Source organism: Bos mutus, chromosome 8, assembly GCF_027580195.1.
Source record: "Bos mutus isolate GX-2022 chromosome 8, NWIPB_WYAK_1.1, whole genome shotgun sequence".
Classification (NCBI taxonomy): domain Eukaryota; kingdom Metazoa; phylum Chordata; class Mammalia; order Artiodactyla; family Bovidae; genus Bos; species Bos mutus.
The window spans coordinates 101025186-101046573 of record NC_091624.1 but is presented as its reverse complement, the minus strand read 5'-3'; the positions used below and the strand labels follow the sequence as shown (position 1 = coordinate 101046573).

Sequence of the window (21388 nt, the reverse complement as noted above, 5' to 3'; positions counted from 1 at the left end):
CTGACCTTCTACAGCCTGTCGCCTCATTGTCACACGATGGCTACTGAAGCGCTGACCTTCGCACCTAGCTCCATGGAAGGGACAAATGGCTAAGCGGGGTACCAACCGCGTCTCCTCTTTTATTGGGAAGTAAACGCTTTCCTAGAAACACACCCAGCAAATTTCCATGTAGATTTTCTTGGTCAGTACTGAGCCATGTGGGTTTTCGGAGCTGAAAGGGAGTCTCGGGAAACGAGAAGCCGACTTGTGGCTGGCTGAGACCAGTCTCAATCCACTGCCTTCCCAAATACACAGTCAGGATGCTGGGGGCAGGGCTGAGGGGCAGGGTGGGTATTAGATAAGCAACTAGTAGAACCAGCCTCTCCTTTTATGATCAATATATTTTTTTAATTAAAATTCAATTTTAAATTAAACCAAAATACATGTGGAACTAATATGCAATTTACCCACATTGCATACTACAAAAACCTAGTTTTTCTTGCATCTTAAAATTCACCTTTAAAATATTGTTATTCTATTTGTAAATCTGGTGCTTTTTATATAAAGTAAGAATAATTACTTACACCAGTTCTAAAACTTAATGTCCAAATATCTCCTAAGCTTAATATAGAAAAGCCTCCTTTAAAAGTTAATACTACTTACACAATTAATCAACATTCCTTAGACTTAAGAGTTCAAATTTAGCATATTTGTTTCTCTCAAAAAATTTGAACTACTTCACCAGGCATACTTAGAAGTCAAATGAATTAAACCTTTCAAGGCACTTAGCTCTTATATATTTAGAAAATCAAAGAAATGTAGTAGCCCCCTTTCTTATGTTTAAATGGATAGTCACTCAGTCATGTCCAACTCTTTTCAGCCCCATGGATAATAGCCTGCCAGGCTCCACTGTCCATGGGATTCTCCAGGGAAGAATACTGGAGTGGTTTCCATTCCCTTCTGCAGGGGATCTTCCCAACCCAGGGAGGGATCAAACCCAGGTCTCCTGCATTGCAGGCCATGCTTTACCTTCTGAGCCACCAGGGAAGCCCGTAATTAAAACTAATTAATGGGTAAGCAGCAAGGTCCTCCTGTACAGCACAGGGAACTATATTCAATATTGTGTAATAAGCCACAATGGAAAAGAATACGGTAGACAGTATACATATGTATGACTGAGTCACTAGTAGAAACCAAACACAGCACTGTAAACCAACTATACTTCAATCAAATTAAAAAAGGACAACCCCCCCCCCAAACATTATCTTCCTAATATCCAAAATACAGACAGAGCATGTCCAAAGAAACACAATGACGACAAAACTGGTTAGTTTATCTGAATACATACAACTTACACCTAGGTGTCCAGGTAATATTCATTTCCTCACTTAGTCTGCACTTAGAAATATTCCTTCCCAGCATGAGGAATTTACTCATTTGAAACAAGACGAATGGAATCAGCATCTCCAGGAGTGAGGGCACAAATTCAGACTTTGGGGCATGGATTCTAGACAGGGGAGAGGGAATCTGAGTTTACTTCCTAGAATGGTTTGCTCCACTAGTTTATTGAGTGGTACGTGCCGGCTAAGTTGCTTCAGTCATGTCTGACTCTGTGCGACCACACGGACTGTAGCCCGCCAGGCTTCTCTGTCCATGGGATTCTCCAGGCAAGAATACTGGAGTGGGATGCCATTTCCTCCTGCAGGGGATCTTCCCAACCCAGGGATTGAACCCACGTCTCTTATGTCTCTTGCATCAGTAGACAGGTTCTTTACCACCATCGCCACCTGGGAAGCCCCGTTTATTGACTGGAGCCCTCTTCTTACAGAAAGCCCACGCTTTTTTAAGCCCAGTGCCTTTTCTCTTCTGTTGCCCTTATCCTAGCTTGTTTATTTTTTTAATCAAACTATCTTAAAGAACTTTTATCATCTCTTCTTTCACAATTTCGTATTATTTGATTAGAACTGCTATCTTTTAAACACATTTTTGTGGATATGGGCCATTTTTAAAGTCTTTATTGCATATGTTACAATATATTTTCTGTTTTTTGGTTTTTTGACTGTGAGGCATGTGGGATCATAGCTCCCTGACCAGAAATTGAATCCATGGCCCCTGCATTGGAAGACAAAGTCTTAACCACTAGACGGTGTACCAGGAAGTCCCTTGATGATATATCTTATTTCCTACCCAGATAGCAACACATTCTCTGATTCGATCTCAACTCTCTTAAGAATTTATCTTTCTTTCAGGGCCATTCTGTAGATACTTATTAACAGTGACTGCACTACATCCCAAATCTTCTGTCCTCTGAATTATCGCAGTAGAGATTTGCTGCTGCACAGAGTTGCTGGCATGAATGTGTTTAGGGAAAAAAAATAGGCTGAGAATGATCCTTCATCTCACTCACCATCATTAAAATAGCTTGGAAATGCCGATCTGTCCATATATTCTTTTGAACTTGGAAGATAAAATTTTTAAAACCTTTTGAAGATCAACTTCAGACCAATTTTCAGCTTAGAAAATTTGGCACCATTTCATGATCAATTTTCCACAGTCAGGGCTTTCTGGTCATAGAAACGTTCACATTAGTTCAAAAATCCTCTCTCTCTCTCTCTCACAAATTTAGAATGTTGCAGATGATTCCCATTGATTTTAGAACTGGAATGGAATTTAGAAGATAAAATCATCACCCAGTGAAGCTGTAACTTCCTCATGTCCTGTTCTCACTGCTTTTGTTTTCTCCATCTGTCAGTGTTAGTTGCTCAGTGGTGCCCCACTTTTTGCGACCCCATGGACTGTAGCTCGCCAGGCTCCTCTGCCCATGGGATTCTCCAGGCAAGAATATTGGAGTGGGTTGCCATTTCCTTCTGCAGGGGATCTTCCCAACCCAGGGATAGAACCTGGATTTTCTGCATTGCAGGCAGATTCTTTGCCATCTGAGCCAGCAGGGAAGCCCATAGGAGCCTGAACTTCCTGATCTCCCAGTGTTCTTTGTAGTTCTGAGTCTAGACCCTTCCAGGCAGGACCTCAGGCCTCCTGGGGCCTGTCGCCCAGTACTGCATCTCACATGACTCAGTGGACCGCTGCTGAACCCGAGTCATAGCCCAGCTAGGGCAGAGGTGCTGGAGACTGTCTCGTGTACCTGACCATGTCCTTCTTCCTCAGGCAGGGGAGCTGTCTGTCAAGCTGGACCCCTACATCCGGACCCAGAGGAGAGACTGGGATGGAGGATCCGCTGAGACACACATCTGGCCCTTGATCAAACTGGTCGAAGTGACCCTTCCCAAATCAGAGCTGATTCCTGAAGGGGTTGTGCTGGTGGACATTCCAGGCACAGGCGACTTCAATAGCAAGAGGGACGAGATGTGGAAAAAGGTGATTCTCTTCCATAGGGCTTCATTCCCTCTCTCTCCATCCCCACCGTTCTCTGTAAAGCAGAAAGAATGTTCCACTTTCCGCTTAATGGATTTTATAAGCTCGATAGAGTTAAATTCTCCCATGTTCTAAGCCTCAGGGCAATGGTAGGATATCGGTGGCAAGAGACATTGCGGAGGGAGGAATCACGAGATAGGCCTGGGAGCTGGAACTGGAATTGTGGTACATGAGAAGGGCCAGCAACAGAGGGGCCCAAAAGTAAGCAGAGGAGACAAGGTCAGAGTGAGACAGGGAGGGCAACATCTGGGTACAAAGCAGAAAAGCCAATAGCCACGCACCAAGGAATCAGAAGGCTGCTCCTGGGTTTGGTTGTAAGGAATTGTTGGTAAGTTGCTAAGTCATACTGGACTCTTTGTGACCTGTGGACTGTAGCCCACCAGGCTCCTCTGTTAGGGGATTTCCCAGGCAAGAATACGGGAGCCGGTTGCCATTTCCTCCTCCAGGGGATCTTCCCAACCCAGGAATTGAACGCACATCTCCTGCATTGGCAGGCAGATTCTTTACCACTGAGCCACCTGGGAAGCCCTTGGGGAAGGTGGGGTGGGCTTTAATACATGCTTCCTGGGGAAGCTCCAAGGGGGTGAGTGACAGAGAAAGAAGGGCAGAAGGAGCTCAGGCGTGCAGTATTGTGAGGGGGAACACGGGGCACAGGACAGAGCTGGAAGGGGCTGGGAGGGTCAGGAGAGGTCCATGAGTCATCATCAGCGCAGAGGCTGCCAAAAATCTCTTTGCTGGACTGCTGCTTCCCTGGTGTATGTAGACTTTAAAGTCCGCAGATTTGTGCTAAATGAATGACTATGGGCCAGGGGAGCTTTGCAACTGTGGTTTTCCATAAGGATCTGGATGGCAGCTTACAGATAAGCAGCCTGTGCCCTGATTTTACAGCTAAGGAAATGAAGGCTCAGAGACGGGAAGTCCTTTGCCCAGAACCACACAGCTACTGAGTGGCAGAATTTAAACCTGAGGGCAGATCCCTGCCTTCTCAGCTGAGGCTCTGTCTCTCAACCTCCAGAAAGTCCCCTAACGATTCTTTTTTAAAAATTAATTTATTTTTGGCTGTGCTGGGTCTTTGCTGTTGTGTGCAGGCTTTCTCTAGTAGTGGTGAGCAGGGGCTGGTCGCCAGTTGCAGCGTGTGGGCTGCTCGCTGCACTGGCTTCTCTTGTTGCAGAGCATGGGCTTTCGGTAGCTGCCCAAGCTTCAGTAGGGCTTCATGCACGGGCTTCAGTAGCTGCAACACACAGCCTCATTAGTTGTGGACCCTGGAGGGGGCAGGCTTCAGTAGTGGTGGTACGTGGGCTTAGTTGCTCCATGGTGTGTGGGATCTTCCTGGACCGCGACGGAACCCACGTCTCCTGCACTGGCGGGCGGATTCTTTAGCACTGAGTCACCTGGGAAGCTTCCCTAACAGTTCTTTAAGGTGGAGGCAGTCTCCCAGTGTCCTTCATCCTTGGTGGCCTGTTCAGGCCTGGCCTGGAGAGCCTTTGTTTCTGCAGGGTTTCAGGTCTCGGGGTGGAATCCACCACCTCCTCAAGTTCCAGGCCAGCATGGGGAGTGACAGCCTCAGGGGGTGGCCGGCCTCTGGCACAGGATGGAGCTGTGGCTGCTGCCAGTTCAGACACATTGGGCAGCTTATCAAAGGCCACTCAGAACAGAGGAGCCAGCAGACCTGGCTCAGAACCTGGGCTCTGAGGAGGTTGGGCTGAAGTGAGGCGATGGTTCCCAGCCTGCTCTTTTTGGCAACAGCTCCCCCACATTCTTGTGGTTTTGTGATATCCTCTCAGGAGAAGTTACTAGACTCCCCTCCATCCAGGGAGAACAGAATACAACCCCCTCCCTACCCCTCCAGCTGCCAGCGGTGCCCTCCCTAAACTAAAACCATTAACTCAAATTCCCCCGTGCTGCCACCTAAGTGTCACCTGGCCTCTCAGAGGCCCATTCTCATTGCAAGGAGGGAGGTGGGTGGGGGCGGCAGGGGCCATTCCACCCCCTCCCGGTTCCAGAGGCTCTTGTCTTATAGACTGGCCTTTTCTGGCAGGGCCTGAAATTTAACCACTGCAACTTTTATGATTGAGGTCCTCTTTTGTCTGGCTTCCCTGGTGGCTCAGATGGTAAAGAATCTGCCTGCGATGCAGGAGACCTGGGTTAGATCCCTGGGCTGGGAAGATCCCCTGGAGAAGGAAATGGCAACCCACTTCTGTATTCTTGCCTGGGAAATCCTATGTACAGAGGAGCCTGGAGAGTTATACAGTCCATGGGGTTGCAGAGAATTGGACACGACTGAGCGACTGAACAACAATAACAGCAATTTTCCAGGACCAGGGGGATGTAGAGGTAAAAGAGGCCCTGCCCTGGAGGAGGAGCGGGCAGGTTTCATCTTCCAGAACTGATAGAATTGTCTGAAGCTTCCCTGAATTGGTTATAATTTGGGAAGTGGGGCGGAGAGATGGGTTTTATTTTCCTGCCTGAATTTGTGTCCATCCATGTAGGGGAGGAGGTTCAGAACCCAGATTTGTGTGCCCTTAAGTCAATCCTTTGCCTTGTGGGGTCTACTATGTACCCTTTCCATAAAATACTGAAGTCTGTTTGACTCTTGAGATGCTTGCTTTCAAAACAATGATCCATGAAGCCAAGAGGTTCATGGGCAGAGGATGGGGGGTGCAGAGAAGATGGGGGCTCCAAACCCTCCACCTCAAATTCAACTAAAGCTGTTCTACTTTTAAAAATCAAGTTGGACCACTGGAGTTCTTCCTAAGATTTCATCTGGAAAAGGGATCCACTGCTAAAAATAAGTTTGAACCCCCCTGCTCTACACCATGGTTTCTTAGCCCCAGCTCTTCTGACTTAGGGGTGGAGAGGGCAGAGAAATTCTTTGCTGTAGGGGCCCAACCTGGGCATTATGGGATGTTTACAGCATCTGTGGCCTCTGCCCACTAGCGTCCCCTCCAGTCTGAACAGTTAGAAATGTCTCCGGGTGTTGTCGAAGGTCCACCAATTAAGAACCAGTGGCACAGAGCAAATAATGATTTAGTTAGCAACTCACAAACTTGTCACACCTTTATGTGCAAAGTGCTATTCTGAGGAACCATAAAACAAATTCAATCCTGGAGTTGGACCAGTTTTCCATTTATATGGAGAGATAAGATGGGTAAAACAATACAGTCAGAGAAATCTCACAATTGCTTGTCACATAAAAGTTGTATATTTGATAAAGCGATACCTATGCTATCAAATCATTAAGTTACAATTTCATGTTCAATTCAATCATATGGGTTTCTGGCTCCCTGCTGTCACCTTGTGGTCGTGAGCTGCATATGCAGGGCAAGCCAGACATCAAAATAATGCTCGGCAGTGACAGCTTTGGAATAAACGCATGACCAGGACTAGTTCCAGAAAAAAACAAGACTTCTCCCTAGAGGATGGCTTAGTAAATCAAGCTAGTGAGGGATCTGGGGCTGAAGGTCTGATTTCTTGAATTCTATCAATGACTAATGCCACAAACATCTATGAAGCTTCTAGTTTGGGCAAGGTGCTGTGTTTGAGGTGCTACGGATTCCAAGCTGAATGATGTGGCCCCTTCCCATCTGGCACCTCGCGTCTGGGTGGGGAGGTGGGGAGGGGTGCAGAGTGCCAACCCTATACAGTATAGTAGCTGTACAGTAGCTCTGCCTGAGAAGTACCAAGGCAGGTAAGTACAAGTGCTATGGGATGCAGAGATGGGGTGACCAACCTAGCCTCAGGTGGCCCTTGGTGATCTCAGAGGGCAAACGGAGGTCAAGCAGAGGTTGTGGCAAGAGCAAAGACCCCAAGACAGATGCGCAACTGACACCCACGGATGCGCAAGAAGCTCATGTGGCTGCTGCATAGAGAGTGTACGGGCGGGGGTTGGTGAGAGATGGGGCTGGACAGAGAGCTGGGGCAGAGCACGGAGGATGGACATGACACATTAAGGAAACATGTCCAGTATTCTTTTCTGGAGACTCCCATGGACAGATAAGCCTGGCAGGCTACAGTCCATGGGGTCACAAAGAGTTGGACAACTGAGCGACTAACATGCTACAACCGAGGCACCATGTATGCTCTTAAACACGCTGTGGTCATGTTTCACAGACCATCGATAAGTGCTCCGTGATCTGGGTGATCAGTGACATTGAAAGGATTTCTGGAGGGAGAGCCCACGAGGACCTTCTGAATGAGAGCATGAAGGCCTGCCAAAGAGGGTTCTGCAGGGACCTGGCCCTGGTGGTCACCAAGAGCGACAAGCTCCACCTGCCGGAATATCTGAGGTACTGCTCTGGGCGTGCAGGGACGCGGGTTTCCCTCTGTGGGTCCCAGGTGCCGTAACTACTGTAACGACAGAGCTTTGACTCATGGGCACTGTGGACTCAGGCAAGTGACCAATGGTGATGAAAAAGATGCCTGGGTGACTTCTGGGCCATCAGGTAGGTTGTCTTGAGAATCTTCCAGAGCAGCTGCTTAATGCCCAAGAGGCTGAATTCTGCATAGCTCCAGGGGCGCCACTCATGAGTCTGAGATGCAAACAGCAGCTCCTGGTGTTTCACAGTGTAATGGACCTGCCTGCCCCCACGGATATGGGAAGCGTAGATGCCCCACAGCTAAGAGACACTTCCTATAACAGTCTGGGTGGTGCAGCTTTGAATTGTTAGATTCTGTTTCAGATTTATTTAGGCCACCACAGCACTGAGTTTCCTGTGTTAGTAGGTTTTCATGAGTTATGTATTTGATACATAGTGCATATATGTATGTGATTCGCAATCTCCCTATTCATCCCACTTCCCCCTTCCCTGCTTAAAGTCCAGACATTTGTTCTCTGTGTCTGTGTCTATTTCTGCTTTGCGAATAGGTTCATTGGTACCATTTTTCTGTTTGTTTTTCTCTGTCTGACTTGCTTCACACACTGTATGATGCTGTCTAAACTGTCCATCAGCAGAGGTCTGCATCTTGACTGGGAGAGGGGTGGGGGCACAGAAAATCCCACCGACAACGAAATGACAAGAAATTAAGATCAGATCAGATCAGATCAGTCACTCAGTCGTGTCCGACTCTTTGCAACCCCATGAATCACAGCACGCCAGGCCTCCCTGTCCATCACCAACTCCCGGAGTTCACTCAGACTCACATCCATCCAGTCAGTGATGCCATCCAGCCATCTCATCCTCTGCTGTCCCCTTCTCCTCCTGCCCCCAATCCCTCCCAGCATCAGAGTCTTTCCCAATGAGTCAACTCTTCGCATGAGGTGGCCAAAGTACTGGAGCTTCAGCTTCAGCATCATTCCTTCCAAAGATATCCCAGGGCTGATCTCCTTCAGAATGGACTGGTTGGATCTCCTTGCAGTCCAAGGGACTCTCAAGAGTCTTCTCCAACACCACAGTTCAAAAGTATCAATTCTTTGGCGCTCAGCCTTCTTCACAGTCCAACTCTCACATCCATACATGACCACAGGAAAAACCATAGCCTTGACTAGCCGGACCTTTGTTGGCAAAGTCATGTCTCTGCTTTTGAATATGCTATCTAGGTTGGTCATAACTTTCCTTCCAAGGAGTAAGCGTCTTTTAATTTCATGGCTGCAGTCACCATCTGCAGTGATTTCAGAGCCCCCCAAAATAAATTCTGACACTGTTTCCCCATCTATTTCCCATGAAGTGGTGGGACCGGATGCCATGATCTTCGTTTTCTGAATGTTGAGCTTTAAGCTAACTTTTTCACTCTCCACTTTCACTTTCATCAAGAGGCTTTTTAGCTCCTCTTCACTTTCTGCCATAAGGGTGGTGTCATCTGCATATCTGAGGTTATTGATATTTCTCCCGGCAATCTTGATTCCAGCTTGTGCTTCTTCCAGTCCAGCGTTTCTCATGATGTACTCTGCATATAAGTTAAACAAACAGGATGACAATACACAGCCTTGACATACTCCTTTTCCTATTTGGAACCAGTCTGTTGTTCCATGTCCAGTTCTAACTGTTGCTTCCTGACCTGCATACAAATTTCTCAAGAGGCAGATCAGGTGTTCTGGTATTCCCATCTCTTTCAGAATTTTCCACAGTTTATTGTGATCCACACAGTCAAAGGCTTTGGCATAGTCAATAAAGCAGAAATAGATGTTTTTTTGGAACTCTCTTGCTTTTTCCATGATCCAGCAGATGTTGGCAATTTGATCTCTGGTTCTTCTGCCTTTTCTAAAACCAGCTTGAACATCAGGAAGTTCACGGTTCACATATTGCTGAAGCCTGGCTTGGAGAATTTTGAGCATTACTTTACTAGCGTGTGAGATGAGTGCAACTGTGTGGTAGTTTGAGCATTCTTTGGCATTGCCTTTCTTTGGGATTGGAATGAAAACTGACCTTTTCCAGTCCTGTGGCCACTGCTGAGTTTTCTAAATTTGCTGGCATATTGAGTGCAGCACTTTCACAGCATCATCTTTCAGGATTTGGAATAGCTCAACTGGAATTCCATCACCTCCACTAGCTTTGTTCGTGGTGATGCTTCCTAAGGCCCACTTGACTTCACATTCCAGGATGTCTGGCTCTAGGTCAATGATCACACCATCGTGATTATCTGGGTCGTGATCTTTTTTGTACAGTTCTTCTGTGTATTCTTGCCATCTCTTCTTAATATCTTCTGCTTCTGTTAGGTCCATACCATTTCTGTCCTTTATCGAGCTCATCTTTGCATGAAATGTTCCTTTGGTATCTCTGATTTTCTTGAAGAGATCCCTAGTCTTTCCCATTCTGTTGTTTTCCTCTATTTCTTTGCATTGATCGCTGAAGAAGGCTTTCTTATCTCTTCTTGCTATTCTTTGGAACTCTGCATTCAGATGTTTATATCTTTCCTTTTCTCCTTTGCTTTTCGCTTCTCTTCTTTTCACAGCTATTTGTAAGGCCTCCCCAGACAGACATTTTGCTTTTTGCATTTCTTTTCTATGGGAATGGTCATGATCCCTGTCTCCTGGACAATGTCATGAACCTCATTCCATAGACATTAAGATACTATTATCAAATGGACCCTGGAGGTGGGCCAGAGCCTTTAGGCTGAAGAAAGAGCTTAGGGAGAGCAACAAAGGCGTGCTTTCAAGGGAAGTCAAGACTGCCATGATGCATCATGAGATAAGTAATTATTCCATTTTTCATTTCAGGGAAAGAAAAGTGGGAAATGTAAGTATGGACTAATTGTTTTCTTTTTTAAAGCTCGATTGAGAGATAATTGATAGACCAAAGTTCGGACTAGTTATTTTTAAATAATACTTTTTATGACTTGGAGAAGGACATGACAACCCACTCCAGCATTCTTGCCTCGAAAATGCCGTGGACTGAGGAGCCTAGTAAGCTACAGTCCATGGGGTCGCAAAGAGTCGGACACGACTGAGCGACTTCACTTTTTATGACTAGTGTTATATGATTTGAACACCTGCACACCTGTCTGGGTTAAATGAAGAGCAGCCCCCTAAATGTTCATCTTATCCCTTTATTACTCTTGATAACTCTGCATTCTTGGCCATGCTGTTATTTCTTCTTATAATCCAGGAAGCTATTCAAAGTCAGCGAGAAGCTGTTTTAGAAAGAAATGAAATGATAAAGCTACAGAGGAATAAAATTCTCAAGGATAAACTCAAGGTGAGTGAACAGATTCTGCTATGCATTTTTCTGCTTTTCAACCACTCAGACTTTTGAGACACAAGTGCCTGTTTGGGCAAAAGCTTTAAAGTAGATGATATGTCCTACTGATTACTTACTTTGTAACCTTAGGCAAATTACTGTACCTGTCTGAGCCTCCATTTTCTCATCTATAAAGCTGGGAAATAATAATATATACTGCCTGTGATTGTTGGAAGAATTGAATGAGTATATAGTTTACTGAGAACCATGAGCAGATAAAATCAGGGATTACCATGCAGGTTGAAGCGTGCTTGGCTAGAGGGATGCAGAGGGGCTGTGGGAACTCAGAGGAAGGATCCTCAGTCATGCTGGCAGTTGGGGTAGGTGATGCTGAGAAGTTCAGGGAAAACTCCTCAGCCTCTTGTGCAGAATTTTAAAGAACCAGTAGTCTTGGGTGAGGAGAAGTAATAGGAGAAAGGGCATTCGAGACAGAAGGAAGAACGTGATTGAAAAAAATCTGCTACACTGGGTGAACTACAGGCAAATAGGTTTGAACAGCTAAACAAAGGCCATATGCTGTGTTGGGATATAACGTCTGAGTTCTGTTTTTCAAGTTTGAGTAATTGGTCTGTAGGGAATCTTGGTGTTCCTCAAGTTATTTTTATTATTCTGTTACTAAAATAGTTGCAAACATAAAACTCCTTCCTGTAATAGTCTTATGCAACCTTAAACCTGAAACCAACTTGAAGATAAAATATAAAGAAAACAACCTCAATGTTAGATGTGATAGGTGAGGTGGCTTTGCTGAAACTCAATCTCCAGGGCTGGGTTTTATAGGAAAAGCATATGGCCTTGCGGCCAGTTCTATAGTTAACTGCTTTCTGTATTTTGACTTCAATTATTGTGATGCAGAAAATGTCTGGTGTACAATGTGGAACTGAAAATTGCAGAGCTTTTGTTTCTAATTCAGAATAATCAGACCTCATACATAAGCCAAGGTCTTCTACCAGGCAATTTTTGAATGCTGATTTTAATGAGGCAGTAACTCAGAAGAGCTGTTCTTGTTCTCATTAATTGTGGAGGACATAATTATATTGTTTCTGGAAGTAGAAACATAAAATATTGGGTTGGCCAAAAAGTTCGTTTGGGTTTTCGTACCATCTTATGGAAAAACCCGAACGAACTTTTTGGCCAACCCAATACCTCAATTTACAATTCATGATTATATTTAGTGCTAATAAATGTGGCAAACTGGTGTGTATGAGATAGGGTCTGTGCAAAATGTCAGCTTGCAGGATGCCTATGGTTCTGACTCTTAATTGCACAAGTTCTTTGAGGTTTGCACACCTACCCCTCTGATGGCTACCTAACACCTTCATTCTCCAGCCACCTTTTTTTCAGTTTGAATTGTTGTGAAACCTTTACTTGTCCTGCAGGCCTTCATTTGGAGCATATTTAATTTAGCCATGGAAAAAATGAGGCAGAATTTGATTATATAGCCATTCATAGAAATGTGTATGCTTATTTTTTTAATTACAAAAATGAAAATTAGAAAAAAATATTTATGGAAAAGACAGACTCCTGGGACTACATTTTTTTTATCTCAATTTGGAAATATTTTAGAAAGGTGATTTTCTCAGTAGTATGGAGAACATGTGCGTGCTAAGTCACTCAGTCATGTCCAACTCTCTGCGACCCTATGGACCATAGCCTGCCAGGCTCCTCTGTCTATGGGATTCTCCAGCCAAGAATACTGGAGTGGGTAGCCATCCCCTTTTCCAGGAGATCTTCCCAACCTAGGGACTGAACCCACGCCTCTTACGTTTCCTGCATTGGCAGGCGGGTTCTTTACCGCTCCTGCCACCTGGGAAGCCCAGTAGGGAGAATGGATAGTGGGAAGAAGGGCTGGTGAGGACTGGAGGTAGAGAGATCAGCTTGGGAGGCTTTTTCTGTAATCTAGGTGGTGTTACAAAAATAAAAATAGGAGTGATAAGAACCTGAGTCAGGCAGTAACCACAGAAACAGAGCAGACGAGATGCATTCAGGAGCCAAGAGGGAGTTCCGTTCCACAGCTCAGGATGGCTAACTGTATGTGGCAGGCAAGACAGAGCTGGGTTTTGATGTTCAGGCATGCCTTTTGAGCGATTGTTATGCAGTATTTTGCCTTTGTTTTTGCAAACCTGTAAAGAAAACCTGCACCATTGTTCCTGTGCTCCTGTGTGTCCCTCTTTTTAACTTGCACACAATTACCATGCTCACACTTCTGACCGCAGACGTGTGGCGTTTTCCCCACACTGAACAATTCTCCCTGATCTCAGCTGGGTGCCTTACAGTTTAACTCAGTTTGACATTGCCTACTTGGAGAGAGGGCTTCCGAGGTGGCTCAGTGGTATAGAACCGCCTGCCGATGCAGGAGATGTGGGTTTGATCCCTGGGTCAGGAAAATCCCCTGGAAGAGGAAAGGGCAACCCACTCCAGTATCCTTGTCTGAGAAATCCCACGGACAGAGGAACCTGGCAGGTTAAAGTCCATGGGGTTGCCAGACAGCTGGACACGGCTAAACAACAACCTGGAGATAGCATCAGACCCCACAGGTTAAGGGTTTAGTCCCACAAGACTGCCCCCACTTCAGATATGGATCGCAAGAAGTAGGTCCCCAGGTTACGCACTGCTTCTGACTTCATCACAAATTGGTTCCTATGACTTCCTCTCCCTTGGATTCAGTTATTTGCAAGAATAGCTCACAGAACTCAGTGGATCAATTACTCACATTTACCAGTTTATTACCTAATAAAGAATTTGATATAAATGAACAGCCAGATCAAGATATACATAGGGTAAGCTCTGGGAGGCTCCCCAGGAACAGAGCTTCAGTCCCATTAAATTGGGGTGCATTGCTCTCCAAGTATGTGGATGTCTTCACCAACCTGGAAGTTCTCTGAACCCTATGTTATTGGGAATTTATGTAGACATGATCAATTATGAACTACATTTCCAGCTCCTCTCTCCTCTCTGGAGAAAGGAGGTATGTGCTTAGAAATCCCAAGGGATTCGGGAGTTCTTTGCCGGGAACTGGGGTCAAAGACTAAATTTTAGAATGAAAGATTCTCCCAACACCTCTTTGTATAAGGGTCTCAGGAGCCCTGTGTCAGGAATTCAGGGCAGAAGCTGACAGACAGACAGACACAGAGACAGATATTATTTCACAATACCTTCTTGTTTTACTCAGTTTATAGATCATATGAACTCATTGCTTTTCACAGAATTATTGTGTTCTGTTTGATGTTCAAGTTCACATGCTGGCCAATGGAAGCCCTTAATTTAAGCTGAATCCTTTCAGCATCAGACATTAAAAATCAATATCCTCATATCAATAACCTCAGATATGCAGATGACACCACCCTAATGGCAGAAAGTGAGGAGGAAATAAAGAATGTTTTGATGAAGATGGAAGAAGACAGTGAATAAAAACTGGCTTAAAACCCAGCATTCAAAAAACTAACATCACGGCAGGCAGTTTCATCACTTCATGGCAAATAGATGGGGAAACAATGGAAACAGTGACAGGCTTTATTTTCTTGGGCTCCAAAATCACTGAAGATGGTGACTGCAGCCATGAAATTAAAAGACGCTTGCTCCTTGGAATAAAAGCTATGACAAGCCTAGACAGCGTATTAAAAAGCAGAGACATTACTTTGCTGACAAAGGTCCATCAAGTCAAGGCTATGGTTTTTAAAGTAGTCATGTATGGATGTGAGAGTTGGACTATAAAGAAAGCTGAATGCTGAAGAATTGATGCTTCTGAACTGTGGTGTTGGAGAAGACTCTTGAGAGTTCCTTGGACAGCAAGGAGATCAAACCAGTCAATCTGAAAGGAAATCAGTCCTAAATATTCACTGGAAGGACTGATGCTGAAGCTGAAGCTTCAATACTTTAGCCACTTGATGCGAAGAGCCAACTCATTTGAAAAGACACTGATCCCGGGAAAGATCTGCTGGGCAGAAAAGGGGGCGACAGCGGATGAGATGGTTGAATGGCATCACTGACTGAATGGATGTGAGTTTGAGCCAGGTCCGGGAGATAGTGAAGGACAGGGAAGCCTGGCATCCTGCAGTCCATGGGGTCTCAAAGAGTCGGATGGTACTTAGCAACTAAAAACAACAAGACGTTATAAAACTATCTTTGCTCCCTTGCAGCAAGTTTATATTCAGACCAATTTTTTTTCTCTTTCCCAAACATGGACCTATTACTATAAAAGAAACTTGGGTTTCTTTTAGTGAACGAGTGAGTGAAAATTGCTTAGTCATGTCTGACTCTTTGCTACCCCATGGACTATACAGTCCATGAATCCATGGAATTCTCCAGGCCAAAATACTGGAGTGGGTAGCCGTTCCCTTCTCCAGGGTATCTTCCCAACCCAGTGATCTAACCCAGGCTTCCCGCATTGCAGGTGGATTCTTTATCAGCTGAGCCACCAGGAAAGCCCAAGAGTAGAGAGTAATATTAAAAATGAAGGTTAGGGTGCAAGGAGTACATATCAAAATGTTCATACAAGTAAAAGAAGTAGACAGGGTGTTATCACTGCACAATGATTTAAGTGACAAAGCTAGATTTTTTAAAAAATGGGGTTACAACTAATTCAAAAAGATATATGCACCCCAATGTTCACTGCAGCATTATTTATAGTTGCCAAGACATGGAAACAATCTAAGTGGCCATCAGCAGATGAATGGCTGAGTAATATTCTGCTCTGTGTGTGTGTATGTGTGTGTATATATATATACACACATATACATATCAGATCAGATCAGTTCAGTCGCTCAGTCGTGTCTGACTCTTTGCAATCCCATGAATCGCAGCACGCCAGGCCTCCCTGTCTATCACCAACTCCTGGAGTTCACTCAGACTCAAGTCCATCGAATCAGTGATGCCATCCAGCCATCTCATCCTCTGTCGTCCCCTTCTCCTCTTGCCCCCAATCCTTCCCAGCATCAGAGTCTTTTCCAATGAGTCAACTCTTCGCATGAGGTGGCCAAAGTACTGGAGTTTCAGCTTTACCATCATTCCTTCCAAAGAAATTCCAGGGCTGATCTCCTTCAGAATGGACTGGTTGGATCTATACAGCACATCTTCTTCATCCATTCATAGGACTTCTATGAACATTGGGGAGCACGTATCTTTTGGAATTAGAGTTTTCTCCAGATACATGCCCAGGAGTGGGATTGCTGGATCCCATGGTAACTCTTGTTGTTTTAAAGAGTTTTTTTAAATACACTTCTGAACTATTTTCTGTATACATTTCCATATACAAAAATAGAATTGCTATTTTTTTAACTCTGCAGAGAATCTCTGCAACAATGTCCTCACGACCCCTGACCTTGCGAGGGGGACAGATGGGAACATCTGACCTTGAGAATGTTGCTCATTCCTTACGGGGCTCATGCAGAACGGAAAGTGGATGAGCTCAAGTTTGCTGATGGCTCTGGTGAAGCGGGTGCATGGCTGCCTTTGTGGCAGCTGAGTGATTCTGTTCCCTGTGTGCCTCTCTCATTTCAGAGAAAACTGCCAGCTGACTCCAGAGTTCTGGAAGCCTCTGAGTTGGTGTACACGGTCAGCGCCCAGGAGTACTGGCAGCAGGCGGTCCTCACCGAGGAGGAAACTGGTAACTTATATAAATACATATATTTTTATCTCACTCACTAAAATTCTCAAGAATAAGCTTGGCATGCTGAGTTTCCCATCCTAGAACTTTCTGTGCCAGTTTCCAGTTTGCCAGTTTCCACACCTACGAGCAAATATGTGTGTGTTTCTGCATTGTTGTGGTTCCTGATGCTTCACTGCTGACCTCCCATCTGTAGTCGCTGATCCTAGACTGGGGGAGACAGAAAGGTTGGTTTCATGAGCATTCCACCCCCAGAGGACCTCAACTGAAGTTGATTCAGACTGCCATCCTGATCTGTTCATTTTCATGAATGCTGTTTCCTATGAACTCTGGCCTTTTCAAACTGTTTGTGTTGCCTGTGAATTCCAGAAATCCCCAAGCTAAGAGAGTATATCAGGAGAAGGCTCTTGGATAAGAAGAAGAGGACGGTGACCAAGTATGTCACTGAAGCTTTTGGCTTGTTGCTCCTCACAGACAGTTTCAGCTGTACAGACCACATGCAGGTATGCTGGGAGTCTTCTTCCCGACTCAGGGATCAAACCTACATTGGCAGGCGGATTCTTTACCATTGAGCCACCAGGAAAGCTCAGCTTATTCCAGCAAAAGAAGACACATCTCTCCTACCATTAAACACAGTCTACCTGATTCAAGTCTCAGGAGAGTTTAAAGTGACTATTTTTAACTTTCCCTCTCTGCCTATCTGTCACAAGTGAAAAAGAAAAAAAAAAAAAAAAAAAGATCAAACATTCTCTTCTTTCCTTACTCAAAGGTTACAATGTTAACCCTCAGATTATTTTCTTTAGACCCTATGAGTTTAGGGTGTTCCTCTGGTCAGAGAAGAAAAGTCATTCCAAGTTAATTCTCTAACTTGGTAAGAGGGAGGGTTCTCCCAGGCTGGGAGGCAAAGGACGCACAGCCCAGGGGTCTCCCCACTCATGGCTGCCCCGCGCCAGGGGTCTCTGTTCACGGTACCGAAAGCCTTCCCACCCCTCTGCCTGCCTTTGTGCGCTCGGTCGTGTCTGAGTCTTTGCGACCCCATGGCCTAGCCTGCCAGGCTCCTCTGTCTACCAGATTCTCCAGGCAAAAATACTGGAATGGAGTGGGTAGCCATTCCCTTCTCCAGGGGATCTTCCTGAACCAGGGATTGAATCTGCCCACATTGCAGGCAGATTCTTCACTCTCGAGCCACCAGGGAAGCCCCTGGCCTGCCTTTGAGTTATCTGCCAAATGCAGATGATGCCCACTGACTCCCTTACTACAGCAAGCTCTGAATTAACAGCCTTTGGACGTTCTTATTTGGTTGGTGTTTCTTTATTTCCATACTTGCTGTCATCTATCATATTTGCTCAGCCAAGCTGTCTGACCTGTTATTACATAGAAAAGGGAAGGGGTAGAGCCATGTACAATCGCGTTGGTCCCGATAACATGGGACAGTCAACCTGGGAGGGCCCAGTGGAGGGACTAGCTGAGGCAGCTGGTCTGGACATGACTTCAATGTGAAAAGTGAACAATGTTGACTCTTAAACAATATTTTATTTATTTGGCTGTGCCAGGTCTTCATTATGGCATGTGGAATGTAGTTCTCCAGCCAGGGATCGAACCAGGCCCCCTGCTTTGGGAGCTTAATCCATGGAGCCACTGGGAAGACCCGCAATGTCAACTTTTAATAGTCCATGCTGCTGCTGCTGCTGCTAAGTCGCGTCAGTCGTATCTGATTCTGTGTGACCCCATAGACGGCAGCCCACCAGGCTCCCCCGTCCCTGAGATTCTCCAGGCAAGAACAGTGGAGTGGGTTGCCATTTCCTTCTCCAATGCATGAAAGTGAAAAGTGAAAGTGAAGTCGCTCAGTTGCTCAGTCGTGTCCGACCTCTAGCGACCCCATGGACTGCAGCCTACCAGGCTCCTCTGTCCATGGGATTTTCCAGGCAAGAGTACTGGAGTGGGGTGCCATTGCCTTCTCCCATAGTCCATGCAGTGTTGGTCAAATATCTTTGTTGTTGTCGTTTAGTCACTCAGTCGTGTCTGACTCTTTGAGACTCCACACCAGGCTTCCCTGTCCTTCACTATCTCCTGGAGCTTGCTCAAACCCTCGTCCATTGAGTCGGTGATGCCATCCAACCATCTCATCCTCTGTCGTCCCCTTCTCCTCCTGCCCTCCCTCTTTCCCAGCATCAGGGCCTTTTCCATTTTAGAAATTCTACATAAAAAGTGCCAAATAGAGCAAGATTCACCATCTTTTCCCTCATATTTCTTACTCTGTGTTTTGTTCTAGTTCTGTGAAAACAAGAAAAAAAAACAAAAAAACACCTTTCTGGAATTTGAGATTTTCTATTTTGACTTTTGTCCTCTGAAATACTAGTGAAGGTTTTGACATTCCAACTTCCCAAAAAAATTCTTCGGGGTGAAAGTTGCCTTGCTGCCCAGCCAAAGATTGCTTTTGGAAGTGCTGATGGAAAATGAATCAGATGCGGTGCTGTGTGTGGTTGGTTTGCTTGATAAACACTGGGACAAAGCCTTCTGCAGTCCAAGCTGGAGATATGGAAGTTCAGCCTCAGTTCTCTCCCTGTATCCAGACTCTAGGCGACAATAGACGCAGAGGAAGGGGCTGGCTGGAATTCTATCCTAGCCTTTTAGAGGGGGTTGCCAATAGCCTTCCTCAAAATTCTTTGGCCTCACATATCAGTCTCAGCCTTACTTCTTTGATCGAAAGTTGGAAGGCCAGAGTTTTGTCAGTTCCTTTGTATTCTGGCGGGGGGGGGGAACACCTAAAATTGTATGTGATGGACCATTTTTTTTAAGATTGTGACTCAAACTCAAAAATTAGAGAATAATTATTTTATTTTATATTTTTAAAATTAATTAATTTCATTTTTGGTTGTGCTGGGTCTTCACAGCCGTGCACTGGCGTTTGTCTAGGTGTGGCAAGCAAGGGTACGCTCTTAGTTGGGGTGTGAAGGCTTTCCATTGAGTGGCTTCTCTTGGGGTTCCCAGGCCCCAGAGCACCGGCTATAGTAGTTCTGGTGCTCGGGCTTAGTTGCTCTGTGGCCTGTGGAATCTTCTCAGACCAGGGATTAACCCCATGTGCCCCGCATTGGCAGGTGGATTCTCAACCACCGGACCCCCAGAAAAGTCCAGTTACTGTTTTTAAATGAACAGGGATCTCACCTTTATTTTTACGAATCAATAGGAAGTTGATTATGACAATCTCAATGCTGAATGAGTCCTGCATTTATTCATTGTAGATGTCAGCCTTTTTCCCTTTTTTTATTCCCAGCTTTTTCATTCCCAGCCCTTCTGCTTCTTATCTTTCTTTCCTTCAATAAAGATTCGTTGAGAGTGAGCCATTGTGAGAATCTTGCCTGCTGCGTTCCCTTTCATGACTTCTTTCTTCTTTCATTTTGCTTACCAGCGACACCACAAATTTCAAAGAACCCAGCAAGCACTCTGAGAAAAAAGTCCTGCTTATAGAATTCTGGGGCTTCCCTCGTGGCTCAGGTGGTAAAGAATCTGTCTGCAACACAGGAGACCGGAGTTCGATCCCTAGGTCAGGAAGATCACCTGGAGAAGGGAATCGCAACCCACTCCAGTATTCTTACCTGGAGAATTCCATGGACAGAGGAGCCTGGTGAGCTACAGCATAGAATTCTAACTAGTGAAAACTCTGAAACTTCCCAGGGCATGCCTGAAATGGGATAGTTTCCATAGAGTTCTGAAACTCATCTATTCTGAGACTCAGAATGTAGAAGTTTGAGGCTATTTTCAGGATCATTCAGCTCCATTCCACTTAGTTCACAGACAATGCCCTTGAGGATTCAGGGATGATAAGTCATCCATGGAAACTCTCACCTCAATGCAAGAGCTGTTTCTGTCATCCGGTTTGGAATAGAATTTAAAATCCTATGCTATCCAGCCATTTCTCCATGCCACTCACTCATTCCACAAACGTATATGGACTGCACTCCCCGTGCCATGCCTGGAGTAAACAAGCACGAATAACAGTCTGTCTCCTCAGCAGGGTCCTGGCCCAGAGCAGGGAGACACGTGGCCTGAGGGAGATACAGCACAGCAGGGGTGTGCCAAGTGCAACGGGAGCCCAGGCAAGGGCACCCCAACTCTGCTCACCCCAACTCTGCTGGGGAGTCAGGGACAGCGTGACATGAGAAGTGCCTTTTGAACTTTTTCTGGGAGGACAAGAACGTGGGCAGAGCCTGTGCACAGCCAGAAGGATGGCACATTTGGGGAACGGCAGCAAGTTCATGGGCAGCTACACGGGAGGACCTTTTGGGCAAAGACAGAGCTGGCGATGCTGGAGAAATTGGTTGAGTTCTGGCCAAGAAGGGCCTTAAGTGCTGAGCTAAGGAGTGTGGCTTCTTTCCACTGCAGGTGGACACTGCATGGTCTCCAGGGTTCTCATACAGGGGCAGGCACTACAAAGTTCCCAGTTTGGAACCTAGAGGTCAAGACAGCCTCTGGTGGTCACTCCCTTGTATATCTGAATTGACATTTCTTCCCTGATTAGGCTGTTCTCCTTTGAAGCAGGAACCAAGTCTTTATTTTAGTGGTCCTATAGCTCTGTTATTTATTCCAGAAGGTCACTGTTAGCCTGGGACTTGATAGAAGCATAGAATCCCAGGTGCTCGGGTTTGAACCAACTTGCCCAGTGAGTTCTATGCACATTTTTTCTCACACAAATTTGAGAAAT

At 45.6% G+C, this 21388-nt stretch overlaps 1 protein-coding gene across 4 annotated transcripts in view; it reads left to right on the top strand.

Annotated features, from left to right (window-relative positions):
• The window catches only part of NUGGC (nuclear GTPase, germinal center associated), a 58792-nt gene that overhangs the window by 17354 nt on the left and 20050 nt on the right, over positions 1–21388 (top strand). For all 4 annotated transcript variants that reach the window (XM_070375998.1, XM_070375997.1, XM_070376000.1 and 1 more), the window contains exons 7-12: positions 3145–3354; positions 7522–7697; positions 10565–10583; positions 10953–11042; positions 16581–16686; positions 17056–17189. In XM_070375998.1, coding sequence (XP_070232099.1) covers positions 3145–3354; positions 7522–7697; positions 10565–10583; positions 10953–11042; positions 16581–16686; positions 17056–17189 — 735 coding nt within the window. The remainder of the gene's footprint in view (positions 1–3144; positions 3355–7521; positions 7698–10564; positions 10584–10952; positions 11043–16580; positions 16687–17055; positions 17190–21388) is intronic.